General features: G+C 49.6%; 1 protein-coding gene across 1 annotated transcript in view; it reads left to right on the top strand.

Annotated features, from left to right (window-relative positions):
- Positions 1 to 13,739, top strand: part of VPS53 (VPS53 subunit of GARP complex) — a 42,740-nt gene that overhangs the window by 5,042 nt on the left and 23,959 nt on the right. The window contains exons 4-10 of the mRNA XM_082201733.1: positions 1,367 to 1,433; positions 8,160 to 8,246; positions 10,066 to 10,181; positions 10,655 to 10,774; positions 11,345 to 11,423; positions 12,445 to 12,588; positions 12,862 to 13,004. Of these exons, the coding sequence (XP_082057859.1) occupies positions 1,367 to 1,433; positions 8,160 to 8,246; positions 10,066 to 10,181; positions 10,655 to 10,774; positions 11,345 to 11,423; positions 12,445 to 12,588; positions 12,862 to 13,004 (756 nt within the window). The remainder of the gene's footprint in view (positions 1 to 1,366; positions 1,434 to 8,159; positions 8,247 to 10,065; positions 10,182 to 10,654; positions 10,775 to 11,344; positions 11,424 to 12,444; positions 12,589 to 12,861; positions 13,005 to 13,739) is intronic.

Consider the following 13,739-nt stretch of genomic DNA (forward strand, 5'->3'; position numbering starts at 1 on the left):
CCAATTGACATGCCGGACGTCCCCGGTTCCCCCTTGGCAGTGGCAGCAGCCGCCTGGAGCCGTCCTGGCTGGCTGGCTTCAGGAGCTGCTCGCTGTTGTGGCGCCCGCCATTTTGCCTTGCCGGAAGTCCCCATATGTTGTGTCTTGTGCCGTTGAACCAATCACACAACATTCATTCCCTACTAATAAATCTACAGCACTTAAAATATAAATCCGGGGACATTAAATGAAATCTGGGGACGGAGTTGTGAATCCGGGGACTGTCCCCGGGAAACGGGGACATCTGGTAACCATAAGTTAGACCTTTGCTTGGTCTACGCTGCTGTGCAGCAGTGGCTCTCCAGGGTTTCCAGGCAGGGAATATCTCTCCCAGCCCACCTAGATATACTGGTGATTGACCTGGGGGCCTTCTGCCTGCTGAACAGAAGCTCTACCTCTCTTGCTGTCAGTCTGGCTGCCTGCTTGTTTGCTGTCCGCATGTCTGCCTGGGCCTAGCAGTCTGCCCCTTCCCTGCTCCCTGCCTCTGGGAAGTTCTCACGCAGGGCGCGATTGCAGACAGATACCCGGAGGCAAATGCAGTCTCCTCCTCTCTGAGATCGCTGTTGGGAAAAAGAACAAAACTTAAGCAAGGTTTGCATCTTAGAGCTGGTGTGTTGTGGTGGCTGGAGTGTCGGACTAGGACATTCCTGGGAGTAGCTGTTGTTGTTTAGTCATTTAGTCGTGTCCAACTCTATGTGACACCCTGGACCAGAGCACGCCAGGCACTCCTGTCTTCCACTGCCTCCCACAGTTTGGTTTGTCCATGGGCTTTTCTTGGCAGGGGTACTGGAGTGGCTTGCCGGTTCCTGCTCCAGGTGGATCACGTTTGTTCAGATCTCCCCACTATGACCTGTCCATCTTGGGTGGCTCTGCACGGCATAGCTCATAGCTTCTCTGAGTTATTCAAGCCCCTTTGCCACGGCAAGGCAGTGATCCATGAAGGGGATTCCTGGGAGACCAGGGTTCAAATCTCCACTTAAAGCTCACTGGGTCTTAAAGCTCACTGGGTCATTTCTTGGCCTAACCTACCCCGAAGGGTTGCTTTTTGGATGTGATAAGGCGGCGGAAAACTGTGTGTGCCGCCTTGAGGTAGGATAGAAGTGCAATAAATCAAATTATACAGGAGTGGGGTTTCTTTTAACTCTCCGTGGGACGGGTATACAGTGCTGGAATATTTGTTTTTAGAATATTGAAACAGCACGGTTTCCGCTTCCCTAAAATGGTCTCTTGAACAAACTGGGGGGAAAAAAGACAAGAAAAGAAATCTGATGCTGAACATCAACCTTCAGGCTGTCTCCCTTCTTTCTTTCTTTCTTCCCCTTTGCAGGCGTTTGGATGATAACATCCGGACCGTGGTGAGAGGTCAGACAAACGTCGGGCAGGATGGCCGCGAGGTACGAGTTTATTAAATTTCTCGCAGCTGAATCTATCCAGGGAGACAGTCTGCCAGAGAGATGCAAGGAACAGCATTAAGACAGGGGAACGGTCTTGTAATGGGAATTGGGGTTGCTTGTGCGTAAACTGCAAACTGCTCCAAGCTAGCCGTGTAGCTAAAACTTTCCCCGGTTGACAGCCCTTGAAACGCGACTGTCTTAGTCACTGGCAGAATCCGTCAGTGGGCGGGACCTAAATTTGCGCCAACATAGGAGTTGTTTGACTCCAAGTCTCCTCCTAGATTCTCTGCGTGGAAGCCTTCTGCGCAGCGTGGGCGTGCCAAGCGGAGGTCCTGTGCTCTCTCCGCTGATTTCACCGGAAGAGTCTCTGAGCCTCCCCTCCGCCTTGCTCTCGGCTTCCCCTTTCTCCCTGGTGTCCCCTGGATTTCTTTCCCCAGTGGGAACCCTCTCTCTCTCCTTGCTAGTTCCCTCCCCTGCATCACTGGAGCGACTTTCCTCTCCTCTTCCCTCTGATGACAGTTCCCTGACAGGTCTCACTTGGGAGGTGGTAGAATTTCCTTCCTTGGAGGTTTTTAAACAGAGGTTGGGTGGCCTTCTGTCATGTTGATCTAGTTGAGATTCCTGAATTGCAGGGGTTGGACTAGATGACCCCCGGGGGTCCCTTCCAACTCTACCATTCCGTGATTCTCTAGGTTCCCCCAGCCCTGTACTGTGGACTAGAAACCTGCATGGGTTGTTGGCCCCATGTTTCAAGACAACAACAATAATAATAATAATTTTTTATTTACACCCCGCCAGAGCCAGGCTCGGGGCGGCTAACACCAGTAAAATTACAATAAAAACATAATAGGGGAAAGAAAGAAAAAAACCAATTTAAAATACAGGTTAAAATGCAATTTAAAATGCAGCCTCATTTTAAAAGTAGCCCATGGATCAAAACCGTAAGGGGAGGGAAAACATAAGGGTCAGACTGAGTCCAAACCAAAGGCCAGGCGGAACAGCTCCGTCTTGCAGGCCCTGCGGAAAGATGTCAAGTCCCGCAGGGCCCTAGTCTCTTGTGAAAGAGCGTTCCACCAAGTCGGGGCCAGTACTGAAAAGGCCCTGGCCCTAGTTGAGAGCAATCTAACCACCTTGCGACTTGGGACCTACAAAGTGTTGTCATTTGTGGACCTTAAGGTCCTCTGCGGGGCATACCAGGAGAGGCGGTCCCGTAGGTACATGGGTCCTAGGTTGCGTAGGGATTTAAAGGTCAAAACCAGCATCTTAAACCTGTACTCTACCAGGAGCCAGTGCAGTTGGGGTTCAAGGTGGTTTCCAGCTCTTCGCAAGCTGATCTGGGCTGTGTACCCACCTTAACTCTGTGAAGGTTTCCTTATAAAAAAAATAGCATGTTGGGGTTTGTGTGTGTGTGTCCCGTCCCCCAAAAATGAGCAAGTATACCTGAATATGTGGTACCTTTAAGAATTGGGTCTGGATATAAGAAAGAGTGGGGGATACAGGATCATCTATTTCTAGCTGTAAAAAAAATCCCTTTGTGGGTTCAATCCCCACGTTGGGCCAAAGATTCCTGCGTTGCAGAGGGTTGGGCTGGATGACCCCTGGGATTCCTCCCAATTCCATGATTATATGATTCTTGCCCTTGTCACTTCTGAGGAGATGGCTGCTAGTTCTTTCCTTGTTAATATTTGGCTGCACTGGAATTTTTTTCTGCATCTGACTCTGATTTATATATTTTGGCCAGCTGGTACCACTTGGTGTGTCTTAGTTTATTTCAGAACGGACTTAAAATGCTCTATTGTGCGTATTCCGTAACATTTCCGCTTCTAACTGTGGAGGCAGCGCATAGTAGTAATAATAATAATAATATAATTTATTATTTATACCCCGCCCATCTGGCTGGGTTTCCCCAGCCACTCTGGGCGGCTTCCAATGAAGTACTAAAATACAGTGGTCTGTTAAGCATTAAAAGCTTCCCTAAACAGGCCTGCCTTCAGATGTCTTCTAAAAGTTTGGTAGTTATTTTTCTCTTTGACATCTGGTGGGAGGGCGTTCCATCTGGTGCCCATTTCTGCCTCATGTGGAGGAGAGTTCCGCAGATTATGCGCTGCGTGATTAAGTCCTTTTTTTTTTCTCTGTCCTGAATCTTCCAAAAGTGCCGTGCAGGTTGAAATAGTAAAAGCAAGCGTGAGCGATGCACGTGGCCACACAGCCTCACTTCTTTGCGATTTTTTCCTGCCACAAAAGCTCCGTTGAACTGGCGACTGTTTTTGGAACTACAAAGCCGGCAGGAATCTCAGGAATTTCCCGGCTCCAGCAGTTAATAGGTCAGAGCGTAGGGAAAGCAGAGCAGGTCGTATTACACAGGAAAAGCCTCTTGAATGGCATTTTGGTCTGCAGTGGGTTCCCCCTCCCTTCTTTTTCCTCCCACCCCAAAGAAGCCAGACAAAAAAGGAAAACCCTGGCGAAATAATTTCTTCTCCTGAGCTGCTTTTTCCCCAGGGAGGTGCAAGGAGAGAAGAGATTGTCTGTCTGTGATAATAGCCTAATTAATAATGGCTTGTAGAGCGGAAAGCTCCCCCCTCCCCAAATCATGTTCTGGCCTGCTTTCCTCCCCTTCCCACCCTTTCGAAATGAAGGGAACCTTTGTTCAACATTAAAAATGTATGGCGCTTCAGATTTTTTTTTTTTTAAAAGGAAAAGAGGCTTATGTGTCCTCAACCACACTACTCCTCAGTTCACCCTCTTTTTCAGAATAATAGAATTGCAGAGTTGTTAGGGACCCTGCGGGTCATCGAGTCCAACCCCCTGCAATGCAGGAATCTTGCACCCAGTTTGGGGCTCGAACCCGCAACCCGGAGATTTAAGAGTCTCGTGCTTCACTGACTGAGCCATCACAGCAGTTGATGCACTGTGATGCTGCTACAGGCTGCACCGATGGCCACCCAATCGGATGGTTCAGTTCCAGGGACTGGGCACATTCGCATCCATACTTGCCTCTGCAAACCACACAAGGAGGATTCCAGAGAGGGTCTTTCCATCACTTTTTGAAAAAAGTGGACACCCCAAGGACAGATCTCAGGATCTTTTCTTTCCATGCAGAGCAGATGCTGTGATTGCTGAGCTACAATCCCTCTTCCAAAATTTGGGATGTGAAATCTGTTATCGTGTACAAGCAGACAGGAAGATAGAGATAGATAAATATATAGATTTAGATATAGATATGCGTGAGAGATATTAGCTTCTCAGGGATGAATTGCAACGTTGTGCAGAAAGGTTATGTCACGTTGTGCCTAAACACAGGTAATTTTGGAATATTCTCCCCCTGCAACAATTTTATGAGAAGGTGTTTTAGAACCCTTCCTCTTTTAATGCATTGTTCCTTTCTGATCTTCCACCCTGATCTTCAGCCTAAAAAAGGCTCCCGGAGCAGCTTGCGGATGTCAACAATGAGATGAGACCGGCTTTGTTTTTTTAAATGGCATGAAAGGAAAAGGCATTGGGAGGGAGGAGGAAAAATGTAAAACCAGGTGCTAGACCTTGGTTACAGAATTCTCATGACAACCAGCTGGAAAGGAAGCAGCTGAACAAGAGCAGGAGGAAGTTGCTCCTGGTCTCCCAGTTGAGCCAATTTAGCAGCCCTGCTTCCCATTTTTTCCTGGTGAAATGGCAGCGTGATGGTTGAGGACGGGGCTGGATTTGCAGTGAACCCTGCTTCCCTTCTCTCCTTTGCTGCAACTGCTTCCATGACATTTAAAACGAAAAGACAGCAAACAGCAACCTTTAACATAGAAACCTTTGCATTAACTTTGGGCAGAAGGTGGGGTTGGGCTTGCAGGAGCTGCAGGTTGTGTCTGGAATACTTGTGGATTTTTGATTTTTTATTTTAAAATTGCAAGGCTTCAGGAGCTGCCCTGCACACCCATCTGTAACATTTCTCAAGTTTTGAGCGCGTTCTTTTTCTTTTTAAAAATACGCCGCCCTAGATTTCATTTTTCTCTTAAGTTTGTTGGAAAGGCTTAAAATAGCCTCACTTCTTCTGGCTTTCTGGTGGGTGTGCTTCGCTTTTGAAATGGGGCTTTTGTTTTGTCTTGCCCAAAATCTGCAGATGGATTTCTTTTTTTTCTTTTTTAAAAAAAGCTGCATCACTTAATGAGTCCTTTATGGGGAGGAAACAGCGGGAGCGCATTCCTGGGCAGGGCGTAACACACTCCCCGCCCCCCCCCAGCAGTTCCAGACGGCGGCTATTTCTGACTCCTGGGCAGGGGCCCGGGAAAGCAGATCCCACTACTGCTACTGCGGTCGTCTCTCCTTCCAGCGTGAGACGGCATTGCAGATGTTTTCCCCCCTCCTTTCTCTCTCTCTCTCCCCCCCTTTAGGATTTTTCTTCAGTTCTGCCCAGGAACACATGTTGACACAGTTTTGGTTGCCTCGCTTAAAAAGGGATACAGTGGTACCTCAGGTTAAGAACTTAATTCGTTCCGGAGGTCCGCTCTTAACGTGAAACTGTTCTTAACTTGAGGTACCACCTTAGCTAATGGGGCCTCCCTCTGCCGCCGCACGATTTCTGTTCTCATCCTGAAGCAAAGTTCTTAACCTGAGGTACTATTTCTGGGTTAGTGGAGTCTGTAACCTGAAGCGTATTTAACCCGAGGTACCACTGTATTGTAGAGCATGGGTAGGCAAATTAAGGCCCGGGGGCTGAATCTGGCCCAATCGCCTTCTCAATCCAGCCCACGGACGGTCCGGGAATCAGCATGTTTTTACATGAGTAGAATGTGTCCTTTGATTTTAAAATGCATCTCTGGGTTATTTGTGGGGCAAAGGAATTTGTTCATTCCCCCCCAAAAAAAATATAGCCCGGCACCCCACAAGATCTGAGGGACAGTGGACCAGCCCCCTGCTGAAAAAGCTTGCCAGACCCCTGGTGTACAGTCAGAAAAAGGGTTCAAAAAAGGGAGACTGGAATGGACATGGGGGTGTGAGGAAAGGTTGCAGCTTTCAGTTTGGGGCTTTTCAGTTTGCAGAACAGGCGAGTAAGAGGCGACCTCAGAACCGTAGGATTGTATAACTGGAAGGCACATTAAGTATATCCCCCTCCAACGCGGGAATCTTTTGCCTGATGTGGGGCTTGAAACTACAGCCGTGATATTAAGGAATCTCATGGTCTACTGACTGAGAACCAGAGAGGTTTGTGAACCTCTGCATGGGGGATGGAGAAAGTGGTTAGAGAGGTGTTTTTCCTCCCTTGTAACCCTAAAGCTCACTGACAGCCAGTAGAGCTGAATTTTGGAAGATTCAGGATAGATGGGAGACAGGATTTATTCACACAGCACATAGTTAAACGACAGAACTTGCTCACACAGGGGGCAAAATGACAGGCGCCAACCTAGATGGCTTTGCAGGAGGATTAGACGAATTAATGGAGGGTAAGGTTATCAGTAAGGGACGCGGGTGGCGCTGTGGGTTAAACCACAGAGTCCTAGGACTTGCCGATCAGAAGGTCGGTGGTTCAAATCCCCACGGCGGGGTGAGCTCCCATTGCTCGGTCCCTGCTCCTGCCAACCTAGCAGTTCAAAAGCACATCAAAGTGCAAGTAGATAAATAGGTACCTCTCCAGCGGGAAGGTAAATGGCATTTCCGTGCGCTGCTCTGGTTCGCCAGAAGCGGCTTAGTCATGCTGGCCACATGACCCGGAAGCTGTACACCGGCTCCCTCGGCCAATAAAACGAGATGAGCGCCACAACCCCAGAGTCGGCCACGACTGGACCTAATGGTCAGGGGTCCCTTTACCTTTACCTTTAAGGTTATCAGTGGCTACAAGCCACAATGCCTGTGTTCTCCCTCCACTGAGGCAGTAAACCTCCGAATGCTGCTCCTTATTATTATTATTTATTAGAGTTGTACCCCACTGTGGCTTACATGGTTCTCCTCTCCTCTGTTTTACCCTTCACAACAGCCTTCTGAGGCAGGCCAGGCAGAGAGGAAGGAACTGGCCCAAGGCTGCCCAGTGCGCTTCATGGCTGGATAGGGATTCGGACCCTGATCTCCAGTTGCTCCCAGGCCCTGTCTGTGAGCTTCTGAGAGGAGGCATCTAGTTGGCCACTGTGAGAACCGCCCCCTGGGTTGGATCGGCCATTGGCCTGACCCAGAAAGTTCTTCTGAAGTGGAAACTCCTCTTGGTTCAAATCCCTCCCCCCCCCCCGTTTTTGCAGAAAACCCAAAAGAAAGTTTGTTATTGGGTGTTATAGAACTGTCGAAAGTGGGATAAATAGAATTGTGGCATCGCCAGAGGCGTCAGCTTCTGTGTTATCTGCATATTATCTGTTGCTATCTATTTTTTTTTCTATTAAATTATATTATTGTTAACAGTTTTGTTATCGTTACTTAAGGATTGTAATAATAAACAAAAGAGCCTTGTGGCACCTTAGAGTTCTGGGAACTTTTATTCTAGTCCAAACTTTCGAATGCCCTCAGCTGGCAGTTCACACCCTATTTGCCCTCTCTCACCCTTTTTGTTATTTCCGCAAGGGCTCAACACCCTTCTGGGATTTTCCCTGCCCACCAAGAGGACTAGGAGCTTGTTTCTTGCCTAGAGTCCAAGAAGCAGTAGCTTTCTGACCAGAAAAAAGATTGAGCTCTTACCGCTTGGCTCAAAAGAACTTGATCTCTGCCTAATTCCTCCTGAATTTGGAAACCAAACTTTAGTCTCCCTCTTCCTCCCTCCAGGCACTGGAAGAAGCCCAGAAGGCTATTCAGCAGCTCTTTGGCAAAATTAAGGACATCAAGGACAAAGCTGAGAAATCTGAGCAGATGGTGAGTGATGAATAATATCTTGTTGCCTGTTATTAATGGTGTCCTCAGCAATCTCCACCCCCCTTTCCTTTTTCTGCTCCATTAGCACAACGTCTTACAGGAACCTTAACTGAGTCAGATCGCTGGTCCATTTGGCTCAATATTGTCTGCTCTGACCGGCAGCACCACTCCCGGATTTCAGGCAGGAGTCTCTCGAGACTCTACCTGCAGATTGAACATGCTTGTAAGGCAGACACTCTGCTGTGTCTGTGGCCCTTCCACAAACCGTGGGCGGCCCCTGAAGCAACTTTACCTGGCCCTTGGTAGTTTGAAAACAAGGAGAATATTTTTCAGAGCTTCTAAGGCAATGAAGAGATGACTCTTGGGTGTGTGCAGTACGCTGCCAACTCGTCTCTGGGTACAGGTTTTCCTTGCCGCCCTCCCTTCCAAAGCAATGACCTCGTGCAGGGTCTAGCATCCCTTGGCCCCACGGACAAAAGCCATTTGACAGCGGAGCCACGTCGCTAGAGGGACACTGGACTCTTCCCTCGGAGATTGTCCTCTTCTGTGGTGTCTACAGGCACAGCCGGGCCTCAGGCTCTCCTCTGGGGACGATGGGGCTCTGAAGTTGCTCCAGCCTGGAGCCGAGCCCTACCATCAGGCGTGGGGAACCTTTGGCCCTCCCAGTGTTGCTGAATCACCCATCACCCCTGGCCATTGGCCCTTCTTACTGGGGCTGATGGGAGTTGCAGTTCATTAAGAACCGGCACTGGGTGTCTGTTTCCAAGCAATGCGTCTCAGAGGGCACCTTTTTAAGGTGTTCTCCTAGAGGTTGGGAAACAGCGGCCTGCCTGGGTCTTCCTGGGCTGCAGCTCGGTTCATCCCTGACCAAGGGCTTCTGGGAGTTGGAGTCCAGCAACATCCGGAGGACCACCAGTTCCGTATCCCTGCCTCAAAATTTGTGACCAGCGCTGTTTGTTTGCGAGTGGAAAGGGTTGTGGGTGGGGGACCCGTTGGGGTGGATTTTGTGGCTTCTACAGACATGGGTGGGGAGAGGGAGGGGTCTGGAGTGGGTGTCTGGGCAGGTCAGCAAAAACTCCCGTAGCGTCTGTGAAGTTAACTCTTTATTCAAAGAAACAAGATTGCTCCGGTGGCAAGGCCTAGTGAGCACAGCAGTGCTTGCTAGCATATCTTGCCCCAGTGAGGCATTTGTGGGGAACTGAAGCTGTCTAAGTCTCTCTTTCTTGAATTCTTCTGTTTATCCTGGGAGCATATTCACCCAGTGCTTTTCCAGCTGCACTGGCTCCCGGTGGAGTACAGGGTCAGATTTAAGGTGCTGGTTTTGACCTTTAAAGCCCTTCACGGCCTAGGACCCTCGTACCTACGGGACCGCTTCTCCCGGTAAGCCCCACGGAGAGCCTCAAGGTCCATAAATAGCAACACCCTAGTGGTCCCGGGCCCTAAGGAAGTCAGATTAGCTTCAACCAGAGCCAGGGCCTTTTCAACACTGGCTCCAGCCTGGTGGAATGCTCTGCCTCATGAGACCAGGGCCCTGTGGGATCTGCTTTCTTTCCGCTGGGCCTGTAAGACAGAGTTGTTCCGCCTGGCCTTTGGCTTGGAGCCAGTTTGATTCCCTCCCCCTCTTTCTTTTTTCTTTTCCTTCTCCTCCTGCGATGAGGTTTCAGTATTTTAATGTTGTATTTTAATTTTGTTTTTAAGTTGTATTCATTCAATTTGTTTTTATTATTGCTTGTTAGCCGCCCTGAGCCCGGCCTTGGCTGGGGAGGGCGAGGTATAAAGAAAAATTATTATTATTATTATTATTATTCACCTGCGACAGGTGAAGGAAATCACCCGTGACATCAAGCAGCTGGACCACGCCAAACGCCACCTGACCACCTCCATCACAACCCTGAACCACCTCCACATGCTAGCTGGCGGAGTCGACTCCCTGGAGTAAGCAGTGCGCCCCGGGGGGGGGGTGTGCCATGATAATGTGGGCACACAGAGGGGGCTGAGGGAGGGGGGAACTGCGGCATGGAATTGGGTACAGGATTAGCTTTTGGGCAAACCCAACTTCTTTTTTTTTAAAAAAAGAGTAAGCTTCTAGTCCTTAGGGGTTACAAGTCAGAGGAAGCTTACAGTGGGCTGCATTGAAGGCAAGCAAAACTCAGCGGTGGGCAGGGCCAGTGGGCCAGTGGGCGGAGCAATAAGGATCGATTTCGCCTGGAGACAGGGAGGACCTCGGGGGCCAGGCAGAGGCCTTGGGGGCCAGATTTGGTCGCAGGACCTGTGGCTCCCCACCCTGAGTAAGCTTCTTGGTCTGACTGGGTATAAGGCAGCTTCCAGTGTTTGATTTGATCCCCGACTTCTCTCTTCTAACTAACCCCCCCCCTTCTCCTCCCTCTTCCCCCCACTCCCATCTCTAGGGCAATGACGAGGAGGCGGCAGTATGGGGAAGTAGCCAACCTCCTGCAAGGGGTCGTGAACGTGCTGGAGCACTTCAACAAGTACATGGGGATCCCGCAGATTCGCCAGCTTTCTGAGAGGTGAGATGAGGGCGGTGATCTCCCGAGAGAGGGAAGAGGGAAGCCCAGGAACGTAGCAGCCGCTCAGAGTCTCTCTGTGTCAACAGAGGAGCAAATGTTAACTGAGTCCCTGCTCAGACATTCAGTTGCACCTCTTTGGTCTGCAGAGACAGGGAGGGCATTCCTGCCTTGTTTTTCACTTTTAATAAAACGACTGCTCTCCGTCCATGGAAGATGTTACCATAAATTTACCCTGACATGCTTTCATGGGATTTGTGTTTTTAATAAAGTCAGGAAACCATACAAAGCGACCCTGTTAGCAGACAGGACTGTCAAAACAGTCCCTTGTACTCCGGGGTTCCTTCAACTCGGTTCTTAAATCTTCGTTTTCTCCCTTTAAGGAATATTCTGGTTAAAGGGCTGTCACCCTTGCTTCTTGAGTTGTTTCCGGTAAACTAGAGGCCACCGCCTTGTTTGGCTTGGCAGGCGTTTAATTCCCCAACTAGTTTTGCTAGGAACAAAAACTTCCGGCAGAAGCCTGCGTTTGGCGACCTGAGCCCTAACCCAATTTCCTCATTGGTTCCTGGGCAGGGTGAAGGCTGCCCAGAACGAGCTGGGGCAACAGATCCTGGCAGATTTCGAGGAAGCGTTTCCCTCTCAAGGCACAAAGGTAATGAAATAAAAATAAATCCCGGTCTCTCCCTTGCTTGCAGAAGTGCAAATGAGCTTCCCCTATTTCTCAACAACAAATAATGGTGTTTGTAGCCCAGTTTTAGTGCAGCTGGCATGAGAATCATTTGTAGGGGAGAAATGGTAGCGGGGAGGGGAGGTGCTTCACCCTTTACCTTGCAACACCTCCCCATGGCTGCTTTTTCTGTTTGACCAGCCAATGTCCCAGATTGAGGAGAAAAGGAGCTGGGGCTGGAGAAGAGGGAAGCACCTCACACCCTCTGCTGTGTCTCCCCTGTCAGTGGTTATTCTCTCTGCTCCCTCTTCTTTTTCACTTCTATAACTGCCCATCGCTGCATCATCTGCTTCATCCCAGATGTTTTATATTCACTATGACTCATTGCCGTACTCTGGGGTGTCCTGAATGCCACCATTTGGTAGCCGAGCCCAAAACCCCAAGTCTCATTTGGATGCTTTTTGGCTTTCCTGCTGCTGAAAGTGACCACGAGGGGATTGATAATATCATCATTTATCAGTTTTAGACCCTTAAGTACTAGCAGTTGCCAGGACTTTGTCCTGTCCGTCTCTGCGTAGTTCCTTCCTTATGACAGATAGAGTCATACTTCATGTTGCGTTAGGTTCATGTTGCGTCTTTTCGGCTTGCGAACACAGCAAACCCGGAAGTGTATACTTAAGGGTTTTGCCATGCGTGCATGTGCAGAAGTGTTCTGCGCACTTTGCACATGTGCAGAAGTGCTCTAGCGTGGTTGCACAGAAATGCCGCTCTAGTTGTGGACTTTTTGGGGTGCAAACAGCACCCTGGAACGGATCGTGTCCACAACTAGAGGTACCACTGTATTATGATATATCGATATATCACAATGTTTAGCTGGTGATATATCACAGTGTTTAAAACCAGATATCACCCAGCCCTACTTGCCTTTAATATATCCCCAAAGTATAGTCACTGGCGCCACTGGAAGCGAAAACCCTGAATTCTTTGCCTTTCTCCCCCCCAACAGAGGGCTGGAGGTCCCAGCAACGTCCTGCGGGATGCCTGCCTGGTCGCAAACGTCTTGGACCCCAGAATCAAGCAGGAGATCATCAAGAAATTCATCAAGCAGCACCTCTCAGAGTACCTCGTGCTCTTCCAGGAAAACCAAGATGTAAGTCAGGATATTCCCCCTGCGTAGAACTCTTAGCTTTTCATGGGCTGTTCAGATATCCTCCTTTCTTTTTTTTGGCTATGGGAAATGTAGGCCAGGAACTTCCTTTGTGCTTGTAAGCATCTTAGAAGGCACTTTGGCAAATGAGCAGCGTAGAAACCAACCAACACCAATCTATCTATCTATCTATCTATCTATCTATCTATCTATCATCTATCAACAACCTCTGTCTACAGCTGTTCTCATAGCGCCTCCCTCTCTCTCGCCCTCCAGGTCGCCTGGCTGGATAAAATCGACCGGCGTTACGCTTGGATCAAACGCCAGCTGGTGGATTACGAGGAGAAGTACGTCCGCATGTTCCCTGGGGAATGGTGCATGACCGAGAGGATTGCGGTCGACTTCTGCCACATTACCAGGTAGCGGGGCCCGGGGCGCTCTGCTTTATTTCTTTGCGGAAGGATTTTATATGCCACCGCCTGGTGTATAAGGTCAGGGTGGTGGACAGCAGCATAAGAACCCGCAGTTAAAAGCAGCGCAGAGCAATCATTAAAATGGCTGGCTGCTTGAGAAAATGTATGGTGTGTTAGGGGCGGGGTAGCACCTCTGGTGGGGGACACATCCTGCTCATTCTGTGGTCGTTGGCTCACTTTGGTCTCCATCGTGCACTCAGCTCCTACCTGTGGCTGCTAGAAGCGACAGTGGGCACACCGTGGCCTAGGACCCTCGTGCTTACAGGACCACCTCTCCTGGTCTGCCCCGCAGAGGACCTTAAGGTCCATGAATAACCATAGTTTAGAGGTCCCAGGCCCTAAGGAAGTCAGACTATGCTCCACCAGGGCCTTCTCAGTGATGGCTCTGACCTGGTGGAATGCTCTGTCCCATGAGACCAGGGCCCTGCAGGATTTAACCTCCTTCCACAGGGCCTGTAAGACAGAGCTATTCCGCCTGGCTTTCAGTTTGAGCCTGGCCTCATCTTTTGTTCCCCTTCCTTCCTTCACCCTCCCCTTTTGTGAAGATTACTCGCTCTGGGATCCCACAGCTGGTTCTCCCCTGGTCTCCTCACTGGCCCAAGTGAGACTAATTTAGCCAGCTAGCCCTGGTGATCATCTAATGTTTATTGGCTGGATTTTCCCCCCTAAATAAGAACCAGT

The sequence above is a fragment of the Podarcis vaucheri genome, assembly GCF_965113315.1.
Source record: "Podarcis vaucheri genome assembly, chromosome: 15".
In the NCBI taxonomy this organism is placed as follows: Eukaryota; Metazoa; Chordata; class Lepidosauria; order Squamata; family Lacertidae; genus Podarcis; species Podarcis vaucheri.